General features: G+C 40.1%; 2 protein-coding genes across 15 annotated transcripts in view; one reads left to right on the forward strand and one right to left on the reverse strand.

The window, feature by feature from the left end:
• GUCY2C (guanylate cyclase 2C) overlaps positions 1-19118 on the reverse strand; it is a 51705-nt gene extending 32587 nt beyond the window's left edge. The window contains exons 1-8 of one of the 4 annotated variants that reach the window (XM_064420000.1): positions 18943-19118; positions 11127-11425; positions 10230-10342; positions 8990-9057; positions 6907-7122; positions 4389-4510; positions 3422-3518; positions 581-710 (exon numbers count right to left, since the gene is read on the reverse strand). In XM_064420000.1, the coding sequence (XP_064276070.1) occupies positions 581-710; positions 3422-3518; positions 4389-4510; positions 6907-7122; positions 8990-9057; positions 10230-10342; positions 11127-11340 (960 nt within the window). In that variant the 5' untranslated portion in view covers positions 11341-11425; positions 18943-19118. The other 3 variants (XM_064419999.1, XM_064419998.1, XM_064420001.1) reach the window with 3 other exon arrangements.
• A 2672-nt stretch (positions 19119-21790) lies between these two features.
• The window catches only part of IFT56 (intraflagellar transport 56), a 57834-nt gene continuing 56733 nt past the window's right edge, over positions 21791-22891 (forward strand). For 4 of the 11 annotated variants that reach the window (XR_010362340.1, XM_064420003.1, XM_064420004.1 and 1 more), the window contains exons 1-2: positions 21793-22019; positions 22475-22612. Coding sequence is in view for 9 of the 11 variants with exons in the window: in XM_064420003.1 (XP_064276073.1) it covers positions 22017-22019; positions 22475-22612 (141 nt within the window). In the remaining 2 variants the exon portion in view is untranslated. Of the gene's footprint in view, positions 22020-22474; positions 22613-22891 lie in introns of all 11 variants that reach the window. The other 7 variants (XR_010362341.1, XM_064420012.1, XM_064420011.1 and 4 more) reach the window with 4 other exon arrangements.

Genomic DNA, 22891 nt, shown 5'->3' on the forward strand with positions numbered 1-22891 from the left:
ATCAGTTTCACTAAACAAATACAGCATTTTCATAGGTTCTGTTTTTCTGGAAATTAAAAAAAACCCACCTTATTTCCTATGGAAAAAAAAAGCATATCTGGAAAACCACTGGAAAGAAACTGCAATGGTTGACATCTCTTAGACATATCTGTGCAGATAAATTAGTCAACAATTATTAGTTCTGAACTTTCCATGCTCACATCTCAATTACACGTATAGATGTTTCTTGAGTGATGCCTTGCAGCTACATGTAAGAGTGTCAGTAACTCAGATGTGGAGTGGAAAAAGCATGTGCCTATAAGTCTCCCTCATGCCCTGTGAATATGACACTTGCAGAACAAATTAAAAGTTTGAGTTGAACTTCACAAAGCAGGAATATGGCATCCTGAAGATTTGCCTTATGATACTGTATTTTGATATCATTACATCAGGACAAAATACCATCCTGCAATAATACAAAGAAATATCAGCTTAGAAGCATGACAGGGGATGATTACAGCTACACATTTAGTTTTCATTTCCTCATACACGAACAGGAACGAACCAAATGCAATAATCAGATATAAAATAGCGTTCTTACCAGGATGTCGTCCTCCATCTCTACGTAGTCTCTAATTACAGTATTGTAGCTGTAATTAGCTGGTGGCAGAGTCAGGACAAGTACATTGTGCATGTAATCAGCTGAGATGTTCTTCTTGAAGTACATGTTACTGCCAAGCAAAGCACAAGAACCTCACGAACACTGAACAACAGGGTCAGTGTTGTATCCATGACAATCAGTCACCTGTTCCCAACAGCACTGTTATTTAACAGGTTAAAACAGTAGTTCTAAAAATAAAATTTCATCATGCACACAACTCATTCACTGCCTGATGCTAGCTTTTGTGCCTAAATGTATTAAAAGGTAATATCAAGGAGATCTGCCAATCTGACACTCAAAGGTTGTTGTGAACTACGGTTATTATTCTAACTGGTTGTTTTCTATCCTGTTTATTTCCACTTTTTTTTTTTTCAAGTGGAGTTTATATTTACTAAAACTCAGTTTCTCTTTGGAAACTACAAGACTGCCATCATAGTTTCTTCATGTTACTGTGCCTGTTTCTGAGCTCTTCTACACTCTTTTTGCTTGTTCCAGTAATTTTGATATTTCCTGCTAGAACTGAGCACAGCAGGAGTTGTGCTAAAAGCATTTAACAGGAGGGAATGAAACAATCAGAGGTGCAGAGAGCAGATTATTGATTCATTTGTTTAATTCAGTGAGATAGGAAAATCAGAGGAAACTGTGTCAACTTGAAAACTCTGCTAAAACAAGCAGATGTTGTAGCTTTCAGGTATCTTTGGTTTCATCACCCTGACAGGCCATCTGGAAGTGCTTCACAGACTGACCACAACCAGATTCACATATTAAAGAAGAATTTAGGAATAGATATTAGTGTCAACTGGCAGCATCTGTCATTGCTATGGCTAGATTGATAGAAAGAAAATAATTGTGTGAGCCTTCTCTCATTATTCATGGTTGATCATCTATTTATATTGTCAGTCAGTACCAACTACGCAGTACAGTCTGTACTGTATTAAGACTTTTTGGAGATCATGGCCATCTGATTGGATTCTTACACCAGAGCCCTGAACCTGTCTTTCCCTGAACCTTCTGACTTTCAAAATGCACTTTTCACCCTAAAGAATTTAAAAATGTTTTTCATCCAGGCTTGGATTGAACTAGCCAGTTGAAAAGGAAACCTCATTAAACTCCACCAGACTGGATAATCCTCCAGCATCCCACCTCTCTTGAGGGAGGCTTAAAGACTGTGTTTGTGTCCTGCTTGCCAGACAGCTCAGAGCTGAAGAAAATTTAAACTATCGCTTTTTCAGAGGCACTTCACTCCTGGAGAAGCATGGGACTTTGCCTATTCTCCCTCCCACACCTTGAGTTTTCATCTGATACATCTGTCTGTATTTTGGGGTGGTTTTTTTTAAGAAGAATAATGTGATTTGAGATACTCAGAAAAATAAGGGGTCTGCAGAAAGTTTAAGGAAGGCAGCTGGATATATCAGAAGGATGCATATCACAGCAAAGAATCCCCTAATAGCCTCACCTATTGTAATGCAACAATTATACCTACAACACCAGCATTAAAGCACTCACATACACTGTTCCCATTGTGCATTTGTGTGTTTGCCTCAGGAAAAGCAAATGGGGATTCCTAGTGCCTGGATAAAATTGTGGAATGCTGAAAGCTCTTAGAGACACTTCTGAAAAATAGATATGGTGAACCTGAAAGCATACAGGATAGAGAAGATCCTGTTAAAACATAAACAGGATCCAGTTTTGGTTAAATCTCTGAAATCATTAACCCAGAACTTCTCAGAACAGACCTGTTATGGTCAGCTTTAGACACAAGAGCTGGGAAGTCCCACTGGCCCTAGAAATTCATGGAATCTTTTGGCTACATCAACAGTGAAGTAAGTAACATGAAGGCATGGGCACACACATTTACCCTGCAATCATCCATCCATCCATCCATCCATCCATCCATCCATCCATCCATCCATCCAGCACTGTCCCAGGCAATTAACTTTCTCCCAGACTGTGACTTGCTAGGGCAACTGGGACAGTACCCAAAAAACACCTGGTTTAGGTATCTACACTTAGTTGTACCGATGTAATCTCTGCTGTGTCACTTAGATTTAGGGCCAGAGATCAGCTCTCAGTCCTCGCATACAGCCAAGGCTTTTGAGGATACCATTGGTAAAGCCAATTTATGTCAGACGTCTTCTATAAAGAGTTTTGTAATTAGCAATGTTGAGAGAAAATTTTAAAATAGAAAACTTAGGTTGCATGCTAAAAAACTTCTCTGAGAAGTTATGTTCCTGTGGTTATAAAGATGTTGAAGAGATGGTTATGAAGTGCAAGAGTTATAAACTGGAAGAACAGTTATATCACATAAATAATTTTAAAATTGAATAAATGGAGTCTAGAAAAATATACTGCAAATCCTATTTACATAATAGGAAATTATTATTAATTTCCTATTAATAGGAAATTAATAGGTTGGGCAGAGTGTATGAAAAATGTACCATATCTCAAATGGACCATACCTCATGGCTATTCTGACTTTGGACTCTGTGCTTCTTTCATGGTTTCCTGCACTGAGGAGCCCACAGGAAGACATTAAACCTACCTGCTCTGTTGCTGCCTTAGAAAAATATTATATTAACCAAATGGGATTTTGTAGAGGATGTGCCATGAATTAAACACTACACACATTATATAAATGGAAGACATGAGGAAAGATAGCAATAGAAAACATGTTGTGAAAGAGCATTTCTTCAACAAAACAGTTCCACTCAGACTATTTCCATGACCTATATCCATCAGCAAATTGCAGAGAAAAGAAGAAAAGCAAAGGTGATACTTTACTTGAAGAGATCTATCAGGATGATAACGATGTCATTATCCACCTTCTCCGTCCCTAAGTCTGAGCTGACATCCTCTGGAGAGCCACACATTATGATCACTACAGAACGGGCAAAAATGGAGACAGATTGGTGAGATTTACAGACAAGAAGAGGATGTTTTCCTGCTCCTCCATGTTTGAGTAGCAGGCAGTAGAGCAACTCTGGGCTAAGGCACATTATTTGCGCTGTACTGGGGTCAAGCACAGAGCCCCAGCCTCTCTGCAGTAAAACCAGGATAACTGAGGGGAAGTGGTAAAAGGTGCTTCAACACCTGCACCATTTTCTCTCTGATTGCACCAGAGCACTACCATTATCTCACTCAAATAAGCATTAGGAGTTGTGGTGCCATAACAGCTACTCAATATGAACATTTCTAGGTTAAATGGCCTTCAAGTAATGATTTCATTAGCTTGCTTACTCTCACACTCCCTTGGCCTGCTGATGCCAGGTGCTTAGTCTTAGGAGAAGATGATGTATTTATTCATTCATATTTCTAGTTTAGATGAATCATTTCCTGAAGTGCCCCTTGAAGTCAAAATTAGGTCCATAAATGTACCAGGGCTGCAAACACATGAATGAATGATAGAGAGCTTGCAGTATCTATATTCTTGTAGTATTTAAAGCCCTTCTTAGAGAAATTGTGATCCCTGGATTTCTGAATCTCTCACAAGAAAGAGTTTGTGCTTAGATAGGAAAATTTGCCCCAAAAGCTCTCTGGAATCAGGATATTCCCCCATATTTTATGAGGATGAAGAGAGGAATCTAGGAACTTTGTGCCATTTTATCTTTACATCCATGTAGAATGGTATATCTTTGTTTGCCCCATTTCTGGTGAAAGGCTTTCTCTATAACCTAACTAAGGGGTGGGTTTGAGTTCCTTGGAAAAGCAACTTACTTGCAGGAACAGTGCAGCCACAACCCCTCCTTACCATTGCTCTTCCGGTTTGGATTTTTCACAGTTTTTCTAAGCAGCTCCGGAGTTCTCAAAATATCCTTGAACTTGAGTTTTTCAGAGAACTCTGTGATTCCAGCATCTAAAGCATTCATGTACCTGGCACAATGGAGCAAAGATATTGTCAGGAAATTGCTAACTCCTCATATTTTCCTAAATCAACCATAGTGCAAGATAGGCTGTTCAGAGCACACAGGTGTTTATAAGCTGATATGAAACCTTTTCTGCAGCAATAAAAGTGAAAGAATCAATACATGGCATGCAAAATGCAGAAATGCTTGGAAAGTCAACCAGAGGTATTTGAGCAGGGTTGTAGAAAGGGTGAATTTGGAAAATGCAATAATCTAATAAGACATTAACAATTAAAAAAAAAAAAAACAAACAGGGATATGAGGAAACTGCAGGAAGTGAGACTAACCGGGAGGCAGAGCCAGGACACTCTGCAATTTAAGACATCAGTGGTAATGTAAAAAGGCACATTTGAAGGTCCAAAGGACTAAACAGGAATTACAGAAAGAACTGAGATAAAAACCACACAAGTACCCTGACTGTGAGAGAAGTAAAGGAAGAAAAGCAGCAACAAAAAGCTATACAGAGCCACTTAAAACTTGAAGGGAAAAATGAGCTCAGCAAAAAAAGCAAGCAAGTAAATTTTGCTAAAAGATTAAGGAAAAACAGTCAACTCCCGAATTTTACTCTTGCTTCAATATGCTATTTCTGGGAAGAGATATGCTATCTGAAATAAAGTTAATGCAGAAGGGAAACCAAAAGAACTTTCTTTATTTCCAAACTACATAACCTTTGATCTACCAGCACTGAGATCTCAGTCCTATGAGCTACTAAATACCTTTTGCTTCCTTTTTTTCTTTTTCTTTCTTCGGCAACAGAAACATTAACTGCTAATTTACAGAACCATATGCATAGTTGAAACATAACCCGATTTTGCTATCACTGTGGGTATTCATTTATTTTTATATGTATATGGGAAAAAACAATTAGCTCATGCAGTAATACTTGTGCTTTAGAGAAAATGGATCTTTTTAAATTAGACTTCAAAAACCTTCACATTGACAGTTTCTATTAAGGCAGGATGAGATGCATGGTTACAACTAAATTAGGATGAAAAGTGGGCAGAGATACAAAATTAATTTTTTTGTTGTTAATTCAGCAATAAAGGGACTTGAACAATTCTGAAGTCATAAAGAAGGTCCTGATCAGAAGCATTAAAAAAAGTGAAATAAGAAATGCTTGGAAAGGTCAGAAATAACTCCCATGCAATTATTTCACTGAAAGGTATGAAACCTGCAGAATTAAAGGGATTTAGCTAAAGTGTGTGTAGTGCATTGGCAATTACAGCTGCAAATGTGGAGGAGTATGAACTGTAGTAAGAGGTGAACGAAGTGCACTGATATTTCAAAGCATCAAAGAGAGGTAATCATAGCAATTACATCATGTGATCAAGTTGCTATCTATACTAAGAAAGAAGAAGGAAAAAATAGAAGTCCATCAATACCTACAGAAGAATTAAATGGAGATAAGGTTTCAGGTCTCCTAATTCAGAAATAAACTTCTTTTAATTCTGTATCCAAAATATTCCATAAGTATATGCTTCTATCAATCTGAAGCACACACAGTCATAAATTTTGCTTAGAATTCTGCAAGTCTCTCAGGATATGAATTAGAAATACATATAATAGTTATTTCCATGACCTTTTTGCTACCACTCAGCTACATTTATAAAATCAGTAGGAGAAATGAGATTTTTTTTAAATTAATCAGCTTTTTATATCCCAAAATTGAAAAAAAAAACCCAAAGCAGCATAGACACAGTCATATGAGCTGAAAGTTAAATAAGACTCAAAAATAGAAAAGTAATTCTAAATACTGGTATATTAAAGACTCTATTTGTCTAAAAGCAGCCTTTGTTTTCAGGCAAGGAGAAAACCCAGCATTTCTGAGAACCAAGCACAGCCTGATGTTACAGATCACAAAATGAAAGCTGTCTCCTTTGCTCCAAACTGGTGAGAATATGGCTTAAACTCTGCAATCACCGGGGTAATTGTGCTTGAAGAAATGTAAAGTTTCAATTTTGTAAATAGCGCCTACTGACTGAAACCATTAATGCGGAGAAATATTTTAACAGCTTAGTAAGACCCCTGACCTAAAAAGGCATCTATGGGGAGCCTGTGGAGGAGCCTCTCGTGTCACACTGTATTAAGGAGGCTGTAAACAAGTATTTCCATCACAGACAACATGTGGGCTATGTTGTCCAAAGCAAAAGCAAAGATTTGCAAATATTTAAAATAGAGTGAGAGTAACATTCAGGTTAAGTGCTACAGCTAAAAGCTACAATTCATCTTTTCCTTCTCTCGTTCCTTGGTAGGAGTAAGGCACCTCCCAAAGTGTAGTTCTGAGAGAACACTTTGCAGAAACCATGTCTGAGGGTAGAGACAGCATTTTTCAACAGCTGGGTCAGAAGTGGATCCAGGTCTTACCAGAAGCATGCCTCTGGGGTATCAGCTCTCTTGTAAATGTAGACAGATTCCCAGGTTGTGGTTTTGAATGGCAACTTAGAATGTCTCCAAAAATGAAAGAAGAATTGGTTCAGTTTCCTGGCTGGGGTCAGAAGGCGGGTTAGGTTTTCTTTGTAGTCACAGGACAGTCCAAAACTCCCTACAGAGATCAGAGGCAGGCTCAGTATTGTTTCGAGTCTGAAGGAAGAGATAAGAGGACAAGTCTGAACAGATTGCTGTTGCACCAAGGCAGCTACCGATTTCCATCCTCAACTCCCTCTCCTCTTGTGCCCTGAGTTAGTTTAACACAATCTGAACCCAAACCAGAAGGTTACTGAAGTACACAAGCAGATTCCAAGTCAATATTGGTACCAAAAAGCCCAGTTTAACTGCTCTAGGCATCTTCTCACACGGTCCCCAGTTACCCCTGCCCTTTTGGGTACCACACACCATTTCACACCAAGGGTTGTGACAGGAGTCCAATGGCTCAAGACAGGCTTCTGCTACCTGGCTGCCATTACCATGGGATGGATTTAATCTCGCTATTGGGACAGTGCTGCAGGGTGACAGCTTTTTGCCATCAAAAAAGATTTACTTCTACAATTCAAAGGAAAAATCTTTTTGTTTCACAAAGGTGTATTTTAGGAGCTGTGCAACAGCAGTAGTCAGGGAGAAAAAATTAAGGCAACCCTCTGCTGACAAGGAATTTGTAAAACAAAGATCATTTTATACACAGAGACAGTAAGCTTTTATGGACAAAAGTATATTCCTGGATGCTGCGATGTTATCAGACTAAACTCAAAGTATTTTTGTTCTTGTATGCTATTTTGTTATATCAGGGAATGTTACCTGCAAAAACCATGACAGTAAGAGTTGTTGGCATTACTGTGACAAAATTTAATTTTCCAGGTAAAGTTCCCTTACTTAATTACAGGGTTTTTACTTATTGCAATGGAAACAGTAGAAACAGACATAGATGATGTAATAAATTATGACAGAGAGAGTATTTCACTAATTAAACTGCCTTTTTTTCTGACAGACTTAGAATAGATTATTTCAGTTAAAAGGGACCTACAAAAATCATACCGTCTTGATTATTTCAGGACTGACCAAAAGTTACACCATGTTATTCATAGAAACATAGAATGGTTTGGGTTGGAAGAATCCTTAAAGATCATCTTGTTCCAAACACCCTGCCATGGACAGGGACACCTTCCACTAGAGCACTTACTAACTGCATTGTCCAAATGACTTTTAAACATAACAAGCTTAAGGTATGACCCATCTTTCTAGGAAGCCTGTTCCAGTGTTCAGCCATGCTCCAGCTAAAAACATGCTTCCTAATGTCCAACCTATACACACAGTTTTGAATCATTCCCACTTGTCCTGCTGCTGAATCCTAGGAAAAAGAGATCAGCACCTCCCTCTACACTTGCCCTTCTCAGGAAGCTGTAGAAAGCAACAAGGTCTCCCCTCAGCCTCCTTTTCTCCAAACCCAGTGCCCTCTGCTCCTCACAGGACATGCCTTCCAGCCCTTTCACCAGTTTTGTAAGCATTCAAAGACCTTCACATCTTTATGAAATTGTGGGGCCCAGAACTACACACAGTCCTCAAGGTGAGGCCACACCACTGCTGAGTACAGCTGGATAATCACCTCTCCTGACCACTGGTGATGCTGTGTCTGATGCACCCCAGGGTAGGGTTTGCCCTCGGTGCTGCCTGGGCACACTGCTGACTCTGGGGGTGCCAAGCAGCACCCCCAGAACCCTTTCTGCAGGACTGCTCTCCAGCTGCTCCTCAATCAATCATTCAACTTACTGTCAGGAATTAGCAGTTTCCCTAGTAAAGTTGGGATTTTATCCATGGGCTTTTGAAGGGGATTTTTTTTCCACCTACCAAAGAGGGTGTCTATGCATAAAAGTCTTACTGCCTTGACAGTAGACCTCAAGGTGTCTGATACACTCTAAACATCAATGTCTCTGCAGGTTTGTTGCTCACAAAACAACTTTGTTTGGCAGCTGAGATCTTTAACATCACAATATAAGGGGGAAGAATTGGTACTTACGAGACCATTTGGAAGGTGGCATAAGTGCAAGCAGGTCCTATGACAGCACAGCCAAGTTGGCTAGAATCCTGCAAGGAATGAAAAGGGTCATTTGGGATAAAGCAGAGGACTGACAGAGAGAGGAGGATGGGAGAATGAAGAAAATTGTAGTATATGAGGAGTCAGAGAATTTACCTAACAAAAGCAAGAGAAGAGAGGAGCTACAGAAAGTTTAAAAGAAACATAAAGGGGAGGAGGAAAAAAATCACAGAAAGCCAAAAAAATATAGAGTATGACATTTTTTAAGACACAGACAGCAAGTAAGGATTAAAATATTATTATAGTTGCACATTTGAAATTATACCCAATTTCAAATGCATTTGCTGAAGACAGGGTGGTTGGTATCACAAGGTCCTGTGTATCAGAAAAATTATTAAATAAGTGCATATGAAACTAGTATTTTAAAAAAAACCCTCCATGACCATCAAATGAGGCCTGACCTGTATCTTTGTGAGTCATGAGGGACAACTTCTTAGCAAAGACTAGAGAATGGTCATAGATTAGTAGACTTGAAAATTCTTATTGGATTAACCAAGTTTCACTCAGAGGTATGAAAATCTTCAAAAACTCAGCCTCTTGTAATGCACCACTTTTTAACTGAAGCTTTTCTTCATATTAAAAGTTTATCTCACGTGACTTCTGTGATTTCTAGTGAGAAGCAAGCACTTCATCTTTGCCCTTTGGGCATAGTTCTATAACCATTTCATTGGTAACAGTGCCAGCCTAATGAGTTCTCTGCCCACACCCCCATCCTCACCACAGCTCTCTCTTTGGTGTATTGTGGAAACTGACGGCGAACCAGATCAGGATGTGATCCAGTTGGAAACTGACCTTTTTGCTCTCCTTGCGCTGTTTTGAGTGTTTGAGTTGGTGGTTTGGTTTTTTAGTTAATTGTTATTTGCAGTGTTTTTAATGAATTGCTTTGGCTGTCTGACCACACAAAGAGTTGTGCAGATATAAAAAGGACATAAGCATAGGAAAAGGAGCCAAAAGCTGAAGGCAGTCTCTGGGAAGCATTCACAGAATCTCTCTCCAGTATTTGCCTACTTCTTTTCACAAAACATACAGGAACATTTTCTCTTTAGAAACCTCACTTTCCTGTCAAATTTCTTTGGAACTGAATAGCAGGATCAAAGATTAAGAAGGTAAGACAGAGACACAAACACATACCCAGGCAGAAGGAAAGAAATCTGCTACTCACATAAATGGTTTTGATGAGCTCCACACCTTCACAGGTGCTGGTACGGCAAGCTTGTGAGACATAGAATGATGTATTAAAGCGGTGGAACTCGGCCTTCACTGTAACATTTTCTCCTGTAGCACAAATGTAAAAGCAAACAGCATCATGAATTGCAGGTAACCACTAATACACTATTATCCCTCTCCTGAGCCAGGTCTGAGCAGCCTTATACTCTGAGGTCTCCCTGCTTCTGCAAAGTCTGCCCACAACCTACCCGCACTACTATGGACATGACTGTGAAGACCACTGCAAGGTGGACTGCTGACTTCTGTTGAGTGTTAGTATTTCTTTTATTATTTCCTTGGAATCTCTTTTTCCCATGATATTCTAGAGAGTGACAGTAGATTGGTGATGTTGAAAGGAGAGATAAGATATCAAAATAAATAAAAGCAATATGACTCTAAATGAAGGAAAATATGGACTGCAGATTCTTCACACTTCAGATCGTGATGTGATCAACAGATAGAGTCAAGAGAAAAATTGTTTTCAGAAAGTAGAGGCTAATCCAGTCAGGAGAGGAAGCAAGGGCAACCCAATTACTGCACAAGATGGATCACTGGTCTTGTCTGATCCAGTTCAATAATTTCCATATTACCAAACCCAGATGAACATCTCCAGAGAAGCATGCAGGCAGAGTCTGCCAAAACACCATGAAAATATATATGGTTCTGCCCATTTGTAGAGCACTTTTATTTATACAAAGAGAGGTCATTATTTCCGTAAGAGCTACATAAGATAGGCAAGCAAGCAGTCTCTCTGAGAAGCACTTTGCTAAAGGTCAGATGAGCATAAAACTCCGACACAAAGTGTGACAAGAAATCACAGGAAGAGAGGGATAACCAATACCCATTGGCTTACCTGTCATCTGGAATTCCTCTTGTACCCTTTCCATGGCTCGATTCACAGCAAACTCCAAACTATCAGTACTTAATGGGAAATCCGAGTAATTCATGAGCATCACATTGATCACATAACTGTTGTTGCTACACCGATTTGAAACTTCTTTCTTCAGCAGCTGCAGTGAGGAAAACAAAGGCCAAATGGCCAATACCAATACCAGTTCCTTCATCATTGCTCAGTTTAGACCCATTGTGTGTGCTCTCCCACTTCTTTTTGTCTTCTAACTCTCTTTCAGATACTCTACATGGATTTTGTTCCTGGATAGAAAGAAAAAAAGAAAGAGATTTCCACTCTGTAGATTCAAAGACAGGCTGTGTGATCCTTCTCTCCTGCACTTCCCTATCCCCTTCCCTGCCTTCACCTCTGCCCGTCCCTGCAGTGTACTAGGTTGCACTTCAAGGTGAAAAACTAGCAGCAGCAAAACTCAGGAAAAGAGAGAGGCTAAAGGTTGCTGAGAATGTTTGCTCATGGAAAGGCTGAGGCTATAAACTGAAACATTACCAGAAACCTTGCATGATAAGTGCACTAACTCTTCATCACATGCATAAGCTGAGAGAAGGAAGAGGAGGGGACAAATTAACCATAAAGACAACTCTTCAAAATGGAAATAAAATATGTCTGTTAAAGCCTAGAAGAAAACAGATGGTTACTTCATGTTTGCATTGCCCTACATCTCTTGATTACATTGCCACACCATCTCTGCTGATTGAGCTCATAAATAGAGGGTGTATTTTCTTCTGAGATAAATTACCAATTTCATTCCTTTAGCTTGTAACAGTGAAGTACTTTTTGTGTTGGAAAAATGTCCCACTTGCAGTCCTTCAGACCTTTCTCTCTTCTTACAGACTCAGTACAAAGGATTGTCCACTCATTCTCACCCAGCACAGTGCACCAAAGTGCCCCAGGTCTGCCCCAGACACGTCTGCTCTCATCAGCCTTTCCCACCTCCTCAAATGGGGGCCCTAGAGAATCACACTTTATGTCATGATTATCATATTACCTCTTGCACCAGGTAAGGATTAGCAAAGCTGAAGGTTTCTCAGACCTGCAGGACCAAAGCTAAATTTTAAATGGTATCACTAAAAAACCCCCACAAAACAACAAAAAACAACAAACAAACAAATAAACCCCGCCAACCCACAAGCCTTATGGAAAACTCTAGGCATTCTAGGTACAAAGGAAACAAATTTAAAGAAAGTATAGAGTGTGCTTTTACTGAATATGGAGTGTTTATGCACACATACAACAGGTTCTGTTTTTCTACTGAAACCTACACTAGGCTGTTGGATAATAAATCAGTTAACCTTTATTACCTTCCTGAAATAATTTTAAGACAAATAATGAAAATAATCAGAAACAATGTAAGAAACAGGGCTTGGGGTATAAAACGAGACTGCAATTTCATGGCTTCTTTCGAAGTCTATATTTAGAAGGTATTGAATACACCTCAGATATGTGATTCCATGTGTAATTTTATGTGATTCTATTTTAATACCAAATTACTATTGCTTGAATCTTTCTAATACCCAGAGAAGAGTGTGATCCAGCATTTAAAAGTAGTTAATAAACATCTCTGCATATTTAATGTAGCATTTGTAATTAATAATACAGTACTTCTGAATTAACAGTCTGTCATGTAAACATGTGGACTAGTATGGCTGGCTGGAGCCACAGATTGAGAATAGAACACAGCTTTTCATGTGGAGATCATCTGCTCATCACTGGCTCATTTTATAGGTATTTCCAATGTCCTTGAAACTTATCCCATATAAGTCAATAAGAGATTTATCATTAACTTCAGCAGAGCAGGATTTGCATTTTTATACTCTTCTTAGCCTATCTAGGAGAAACAGTCAGCATGAATAATGCAACTAGAACTGAGTATTTTACACAGCTGGTCACACAGGGAGTATGTAATGGCACTGAAGTCTCCCTGGCTTTGTAGCTATTTATTTGGTTTTCTTAGCAGGTTGAAACTGTCCTTTAAAAACAAAAGTAAAATCAACAATAGCCTTATCACAGGATATCTTTTTACTCTCTCCCTTGTCCTACACCATCACAATGCCACAGCCCCAGCCAGAATATGATACAAATTAATTGTTGACTTATCAACTTTTTAATTGCCTGGTGTGTGTGTAGTCTCTCAATGAATTCCCATGATAGAAGAATCTGGTGATGTGGAGCAGCAGGGCGTGTGGCAGGAGGCAGCAGCTAGGATGAAACAAGCTGTCCATGAAACCTGCCAAACACCACACTTTCCCTTGTACCATGGGGCTTTGGACATCAAACACAGTTGCCTGGCAGACTGATCAGTAACATCTGCCTCACGGCATAAGAGAGACAAAGAAAAGCTGTGTCATTGCACTGTAAATATGACAGTTACTGATACTATAGATGTCCATGAGGGTGGAGAGAAGAAAAAGTAAATAAATGAGTCAGATGTGTAAAGCACAAAATTTGATAGGCTTGCCACAAGGAAAAAAAAGCTTCTGTAAGTTCGTCCTTGTTGCTGCCTCTGCTAAAGGCATTGTTAGCCCTGAGGAATAGAAGAGATGAGATACAAATGCCAGTCCGTTCACAGTGTCCTGGCTGCAGAACAGTTAAGCTCCCAACGAGCCAAATTCATCTAATTCCTTCATAAGGTCCAATCTAGCAGTTTATAAACCCAAGAGGTTAACAGTGATACAAATCAGACAGCTACTCAAAGAAACCTTCCATATCTCTCTAGAGCACTCTCTCCACTATCTCAGTAACTTTTCTCCAACCATGAGCCAGCTCTCACACTTCCAAGATTAGTCAGAGAAAGATACAGTTCAGAAACTGAGAAGACAAATAATGTGTTGGAGGCAAAAAGAAAGCTTTTTGACTCCTCTAGGTGACTGCAGCTTTAACTAGAAATACTGGCTTACAACACAACTACAGGTAATGGGAACATCCTGAAAGCAAATGCAAATAACTCTGCCTTCCTCTGAAAGAGTGTCTCTCATGGATGGAGAAACAGAGCAAGAAATTCAAACACCAGCAATATCCTGCCTAAGGTAACCTCTCCTGACAATCCACAAAACTTTTTAAAAGCACATCTTTTAGAACTGTTTATTCTCCCTTAAAAGTTCTGAGATTTAATCACTGTCTAAGGAATAAGGTGCTAAAAACCAGCATCTGACATCCCCAGTGCAATTATTTTTAGCTGTTGCTTCTAGGCATCAGCTACTGCTATAATCTTGGCAGAAAGGTAAAATAGATCCTCAGTGTTACATATCTTCACTATGTGCAAGTGTCTATCCAAGAAGTCAGTTCTTTGGTGAACACCAGCTTGAGACCCTCATCTTTGTAATCCTAGCATGATTAACAGCTCATGGAGGTCTCCCCTTGAATCACTGTAGTTTATCACTTATTTTGGCTTCAGCAGCACAGGGATGATCCAGATTCAGATAGGCAGGGCCTGTATATTTGTCTGAAGAAAAAAATTCAGTTCCTCACCAACATTACCTTTGTATATATTGTATAGCTACAAAACAGCCTAATAGTTCTCTTTAGGTAATCTTATAGTCAGTGTTAGATTAGAAATACCACCTCAAATTAACTCACCAGAGAACTGTATCATTTGTTTTAGTGAAAAGTGACTTTCAGTGCCTAGTTCTACAGCACTTTAAAGCACTGTATTTCTTCTGCCCTAGGATTTACTGAATAATCAACAACTAGACATTATAGGGTGTATTTGCAAATTATAATCAGCACTGACTTCCTGATCTAAAACTTTTTTGAGATGTTCTCTCTGTCTTCTGGAAAATTCAAGGACAGTCAGAGAAAAAGAAGAGCAAAAAATTCCAAAGACTTGTTCCTCTCTCAGCCTATGAAAGACTATGGTCTATAGAACATTTTCCACTCCTTTTTTAATGCTGCATGTCACAGGGTTTTTCTCATTTCAGTGGCTTCTCTATTTTTGTGCAGAGTCTGGAAGTCCTCAAAATGGGAATGATAGGCCAGCCTGAGCACCACAGAGTTCCTCTGCCTATCAGCTCATAATGTATCGTAACTAAATGATGCATTGTCTATCTCCAACACCTTTACCACATTCATTTTTAGGATCTTACTCTGGCATGCAGTCGAATTTATTTTTTACTTAGTTACAAATCATTACTTCCACTTGACCACTCATAGAGGATAAAATAGAGAAAATACATGGAACGAAAATTCTAGAAATCTCAGAAGAGCCAAAGACTTATGTGAAGTTACTGAGTACCTGCAGTCAGTCAAACTGCTACTTGTGGCACTTAGTAACAAGAGTCCTAAGAAGTCTAAAAATAACACAAACATATTGTCTGCTTGTCTTCAATTTCTTTGGTAGCAAGTAGACAACCAAGGGAGCATTTTTTCAAGCCACTAGTTTGTAAAGAAGCACGCACTGTGACACAATAGTCTTATTTTGCAGAATAACATATTTTGACAGTGTCCTTTAAAATGGAATTTTTCCCTGAATATTTGCTACAATTATTTCTCAATGTCATTTAATGACAATTGTTGACATCAGCTTACATTTTTCACAGTTGCACATTATTTTTTATTTTCTCCAGAGCTAGGAAGCTTGACAGTACACGAGAATATGAGGTTCCATTAAAATAAAAGACATGCTGCAAGTCTCCAGCATTGCACAACTGAGAAATGTGAAAAAGGGAGAGATAAAAAAAAATTGAAAATATTATAAATAAAAATAATAGTAGATGTACTCATGTTCTTAATTCTCACTAACTCTGAAAACAAATTTCCTTGATTTCAGTGGCATGAAATCTTGAAATCTATCATGTCTATGTTTTTGAATAAGCAAGGCTGTCAACATTATTTGCATAAAACACAGATTTTTTAAATAATAAATATTCATGAGACATTATATTTTGTATAGTTGATCATATTTAGCCAACAGGATAAATGCTGAAAAACATCGATGTTGTTTTCAAGTTCTACCCACTATTAGTAAGTCTGATTCCAAATTATATTGATTGTCTGGGACTTTAACAGCTTCTACCCTGTCTTTAAAAAGATTTCAAAAATCAAATTGAAGAAAAATAAAATAGAAATGTTTCCGTTTCCCTTTTCTCAGTTTTATTAGAAGTTGGAATCACAAATATGGTTACAAACAGAAAAGAAAAAAGAACACAGCACTGTAACATCTGTGTTTATTTCATGTCAGTAACTTACTGGTGTCAACTGGAGAATATTAAGATGTCTTCTTTAACTTTCAATATTAGAGAGGAGACCAGGGATATGAAATAATGTTTTCCCATATTTTAAATTATTTTTATAATATTTCTACTATCTAGACATAGAGGACAATAATGTAAATTGTTATGAATTTAGCTATATAGTATACATATAGCTAAATTCTAGATATAGTATACATGTATAGAAGCTGCATAGCAGCCATATTGACTTTTCAGAACTGATCTTTTTTTCTTTCTCATTTACTACAAAAGAACATAAAGAAAGATTTTGCAAACACTATCCTTTGGAACCAGCAACTGATAAGCACCAGGCCTGTAAACCAACATAAAAACATGTGGGTCATGTGATGCACAATCCTGATAGTACAGCATGATAATATAGCCATTCCCATGGGTTATTAAGAGTTCAGGTTCCTGCCATAATTTAGTTACTGACACAGATTAGAATGAAATTACACTGCAAAGCACTGACTGTTCTCATCAGAAATTACCAATCCAGTAAGAGGAACACTACAGACAAGGATAAGAAAAGTGGAATTGCATCATATTACCAACAGCATGGGTGGTGGCCCCATCTTCCTATTGATCTATTATGTTGCCACTACCAGAAGATGAAGCTAAATATGTGATGTGTCGTAAACATCTAGCTCAATTAAGAAAGTCTTCTTCCTGTTAACTCTTTCCCAACACATATACAGTTTGATGCGAACATTATTTATCCACCTGACTTGTATGCTACAAAAATAAATAATAGGAAGTCTTTCCTTCTAACTGCTCTTTTCTTGCTCTAAAGGGCATTGTTTTCAGAGTGACAGGACATATTCACCTTTTCAGCATACTAGTTTGCCTCTTTTATACACTCAGCAGGATACACCTCTGTCACGAGACAAATGTAAGCTATCCTTAATGGGCAAACATCTGCTCTGTTTATCTTTACAAAGGTAAATAGTTTGAATGTGTAATAATTTATGTCCTGGACATATACTTCAGTTTAGTTAACCTCTTTCTATTAAACATTACACATGTTTATACTACGTGCTGGGCTGGAGTTATGAGATATTCAAGCTAGTGCACACTTGATCCTATAAATCCAGATGGCAGTGAAACACTGCAAATATATCAGCACACGTCCTGAGCCAGAACAACTGCATTCTTTGGGACATAGCATCTGCAGTGATGTGGCTTTCTGGCTTGGAGAAGTTTGTGCAGACACAGCTAACCATGCATTCCATTTTTAGTTCTATCCCTGACTCACGCTGGAACAGTGGATTGTCTTGCTTCCCCTCCTTCAGTTCTACACACGTAAACTTCTAAAAACTTACCTAAATGCAATGCTAACATCAAATACAAGAACAGCTTTTTAATTAACTTGACTGAATCTTGATGACAGGTACATGCTGGAAATACCAGAAAAATTCTGAAGGTGCATTTCCCACAGACCCATAAAAATCACAGACATAAACATGAGTGAAAACTAAAGTTTACCCTTTCCCAATAAAGATAAAAATTATGATTTTTCATGTCACCATTTGGAGGTCTTTAACTGACATGGCTGTTGTTTGCCTTCCTGAGCTGGCTAATAGAGACTGAACAAAAGCATTAAAGGTGCATATGATCCATCAGCTTATGTGTTTCAGTTTCTCTCATCATGGGTGGTCTATCCTGGGTAGATTAAGACTCAGAAGTTGCTGACACCATTAAAAAAAAGAAGCAAGTATTGTTCAAGTTCCTTGCTTTTAAAGGGATCATTTCCCATGTTCTTATCTCGAGGGATTGCCTTTGTAGCTGTAGCAGGGGAGCATGTAATTGCTCTCACTTTTGTGCATCATTAATCTTGAGATGTCAGATTTTGTCAGGTGCATTTTCAAAGATACAAGAAGCAGAACATGGTGAAGCATCATTACTGAGAGAACATGATCTTACCCAGATATTGTGGACACTGAAGCACATGATTGCTGCTGGTGCAAAGGTCATGTCCTAACCTCTTGCTTTAGTTTATATTACTATGAGTTTTTTTCCACTTCTTGCTTTTGCTTTCTTTCCTTTTTTTTTTTTTTAATTTCCTTCCCCTCCTTCTTCTCCCTTTCTTAGACCTCACTTTCCACTCTCTGATTTTTTATTTAAACACTTATTGCATCCTTTGATGATTATCTTGTTGTTTAGTCATAGGTGCATGACTTCCTTTCTGCTGCCATTAGTGTAAGTAAATTCCCATTCTCCCAGCAATTCTGTGTGGAAATAAACATGATCATTAAAAATTTTACAGCTCACAGACCAGGATAATGGCACTGGCTAAAAGAATAGTGGAGGTAAGAGCTGCAGCAATTCTCCAGTATTGTTCTAGAGTAGAAAAACTTCTTAACTTGTCTTTAATTTATGAATTGTCACCTTAGTGTTTCATATGAGGAAAAATTATAACATCTCCACCTACTTTGTACTGCATCTTAATAAAAATTTCTACACCAGACATGCTAAAAATATTTTGGTCAATTTGATGCTGCTATCACTTTTTATCACAGTTAACACTGTCATTCTTGTGCTCACAGCTAACCCACTGGCACTGTGCATCTGTTAGCTCTTGTTCATTCCCCAGCTTTGGATTCACCACATACAAATTCAGGAGCCACTTGGAAATGGGAGAAACCAGTGGAGCAGCTGAGAGCTTGCTTTCATTTGAGTCAATATTTTAGCTGTATTTATGTTGATCCTTAGAACAATGGGGTCTTCTGAAAGAATCTCTGTAAAAAAAACAGAAGAAAGCAAGCAATGTAGTAAAATTAAATTTTCCGTTAATTTTTCTTAAAAAAAAAAAAGAATCTTCCCTAATTGTACTCTCTGCTTGACCACATGAAATCAAATCTCTGAAAGGGCAAATAATTTCAGAATTATTTATGGAAATTAATTTTCTCCTGATAGAAATAATACGTTACATAATAGAGAAGAGCTATAAGAGCAGACTAAATCACTAAGCACACATTCTTTATCACTTTGACTAAGTAATTAAAAATTAATTTCTTGCAGAGAAATCCTTTGTGGGAGAGTGGATTATCTTCCTTCCTTCTTTGTGGCCTGTGGTGTGAAAGCACATTCATCAACAAGGGACACTTTCATGGTGCTGTTGTGCTCCAGTGGTTTCTGGTTGCAGAGCAATCTCTCAGAGCTCCAAGCTGAGTGTATCATTCCTAGGTCAAGCCATCTTGAAGTGACTGGGACACAGTGAATAGGGGAACTCATGCTCTGAAGAAGCAGCACACAGTTCTTTACAGGCTATTTGAATTTGATGGGATATATTTATTAATGCCCCAAAAAAAAGCTGAGGTTTTTTTCCTGATAAAGGTAGAGATACAGATACTTCATTAGTCCTGTCCATGAATATGCATGTTTAAGTTAGTTGAGTTGTCAGCAGTAGTGTAATGTGTTAGTCCTCTGCACTGACATTTCTAATCACAGAACATTGGAAAAGATCTCTATGGTCATTGAGCCCAGGCATCAATCTAACACTGCAGGTCTGTCAGTTTCCCATGTCCCTAAGTGCCACATCTACTTGTCTTTTGAATACTATGCTGTGGCAATTCCAACACTATGCTGTGGCAATTCCACAATACCTCACCATCCCTTCAGTGAAGAATTTTCTCATAATGCCCCATCTAAACCTCCAACAACATAACTTGAGGCTGTTTCCACTTGTCACTTGGGAGAAGAGACAAACCCTCACCTTGCTAAAACCCCTTTCAGGTAACTGCAGAAAGCAATAAGATCTCGCCTCAGCCTCCTTTTCTCCAGGCTAAACAACTCCAGCTCCTTCAGCCACTCATCATTATGTTATTAATCCTTAGAAAATATGTTCTTTAATGTTTATCTTTGTATACTTCCAAGACTAATCAAAAAGAGATTGAATCTGTGAAACAGGGAGCAGCTAACAAGCAAGCTCTAAGTGATGTCCAGGTGTTAGAAAGACAAATTAGTTGTTGGTAGAACTGCCTTGTTAAGGTTTAGGGCTTGACATGTTTCAATGATCTCAGATCTACATGGAGGTTAACAAAGCTTGGGAATAAGGATGTACCACTGATAGTGGACACAAGGAATGCAGAACTTACAGGCCACAAGGCAGAACCCCTAAGGCAAGAAGAAACTAATAAAGACAACTCTGCAGCTGTGCTGAATTAGCCCCAGGTGGGTAAAAGGTAATTGGCAGTGGCTAAATTGTGACCACTGACCAAAAGATTGAGTATGTGGACTAATCAGCATGAAAAGAGAGAGAATCATTAATCAATAGAGGATAGAATACTGATTATTAAGTGTGAAAAAATGCCAATCACTTGTTTTTGAAATTTTAAAAATTTAATAGTAATAAAATGGTTGTAAAAATAGTAATATAATTAAAATAATAAAATTTGATCATTTGAGGTTAGGACAATATGAGACAATAAAAACAAAGAGATACGGACGTCCGGGTACCTTTTTCAGGACAATACAAGCCTGAAAAAGGACACCCGTTAACAGAGGATCAACCCTTAAAAACAATTGCCTGTTGCATATTCATACATCTCATACATGATGCATCAATTCCATTCAAACACAGGATTCTGTCTGGTCACTGTCAACTTCTTCCTCTTAATCCTCATGCCGTCTTCCAGTGTGAGTGAGGTGGGAAGAAGTTAGTTTTCTGCTGATAAGGGAGCAATAAATTCCCTTTCTCTGAAAGATTTAGGTGTCCTGTGGCTCCTATCTGGTGCGAGTTCTTCCTTAAACAAATATCTTGCATAGCATAGTTTCTATTTTAATATTATGTTATAGCCTAAAACTATATTTACGAAAATTAATACAGCATAACTTTCTAACATACACATACAATATTCATTTTAATATTTGCGATAAGCCAATCATAAAATACACATTTTTCACATTAAGGGAACTATGTAACTTGTAGACAGTGGAGCTTAATGCCTTTGCGTGCTAAAATGTATAAACAATGAAAAGTTTTCATAGTTGTCATGCTGTCTTTGTGCGTTTGCCACCCAGCATCCCTTCCTGTGCAGAACTGGAAATACATCGAAGACCTTGACTCTGTGTGCGAATTGGCCTCTTGAACACTGGATGAAAAGAAAACCTATTTTGGGACAACCAGACTTGTGCTCCAGACCCCTCAGCAGCTTTGCTGCCCTCCTTTGGACAAGCTCCAGCCCCTCAATGTCGTTCTTGCCGTGAGAGGCTCATAATACAGGGTTCGAGGTGTGACCGTACAGGAGCTGGCCGCATTTTCTCCGGCGCGGTGCCATCGGCCTCCTTGGCCACACGCTGCCTCAACTTCCACCGCTGTCAACAGCACCCCGGCTCCTTTTCCACTCGCCTTTCCAGACACTCTGCGCCAAATCCGCGGCGCTGTTGCGACCCGAGTGCGGGACCCGGATGTTCAGGCCGTGGAGCAAAGGCGAGGAGAGGAAGAGCCACGGGCTTTGGGGGAGGCACCATCGCGGCTCTGACTGAGGCGGCCGCCGCAGCGCAGGCGGAACCCTGGGGACGGCGCCGGTCGTCAGCCGGCGCCCTTTCGCCGAGGCCTTCCGCCGTCCCGCCGTTACCCCGGCAACGGCGCCGCCGGCGCAACGCGGAGCGCGGGCCCGGCCGCAGGATGGTGAGGGGCGGTGGGGCGGTCAGGGATGGCAGGATGGTGAGGGATGGCAGGATGGTGAGGGGCGGCGGGGCGGTCAGGGGTGGCAGGGTGGTGAGGGGCGGCGGGGCGGTGAGGGGCGGCGGGGCGGTCAGGGGTGGCAGGATGGTGAGGGATGGCAGGATGGTGAGGGGCGGCGGGGCGGTCAGGGATGGAAGGATGGTGCGGGGCGGTGAGGGAGCTCAGCACGGTGCGGAGCAGCGGGGCGGTGAGAGGGATGGCAGGATGGTGAGGGATGGCAGGATGGTGAGGGGCGGCGGGGCGGTGAGGGGCGGCGGGATGGTGAGGGGCGGTGAGGGATGGCAGGATGGTGAGGGGCGGCGGGGCGGTGAGGGAGCTCAGCATGGTGAGGAGCAGCAGGGGAGGCACCGGCGAGGGAGGGCCCGCTCTGAGCCGGCTCCTCGTTGCTCTCTGCCCAGATGCTCTCGCGGGCCAAGCCGGCCGTGGGGGGTACCCCGCCGCCGGGAGACAGGCGGAGGAAGAAAGGGAAGGAGGTGCCGCAGTTGGAAGAACTCCTGGCGCAGAGGGACTTCACCGGCGCGATCGCCTTGCTGGAGGTGAAGGGCTCCCCTCGGGAGAGCGGTGTTGTCGCTGCCAGCCCTGTGCCCTCACCCCTTCCCCTGCCTTGTGACCCTCTCGTCCCCTTGGGGCCCTGCAGCGGCATCTGTTGCTCCCTGTTTGGCCCGTGAGGGCTGCCTGCTGCTGCCCTTCGAAATGTGAAAGCAGCTCCACCCAGCAGCAGCATCCACAGCTCTCAAATAATCTGCGACGTGTGATAGCCTAGTATTGCTTTGGTTATCTGTGGGGCTTTAGAAACTGTGGCAGCTGACAAAATT

This window comes from Passer domesticus, chromosome 5 (assembly GCF_036417665.1).
Source record: "Passer domesticus isolate bPasDom1 chromosome 5, bPasDom1.hap1, whole genome shotgun sequence".
In the NCBI taxonomy this organism is placed as follows: domain Eukaryota; kingdom Metazoa; phylum Chordata; class Aves; order Passeriformes; family Passeridae; genus Passer; species Passer domesticus.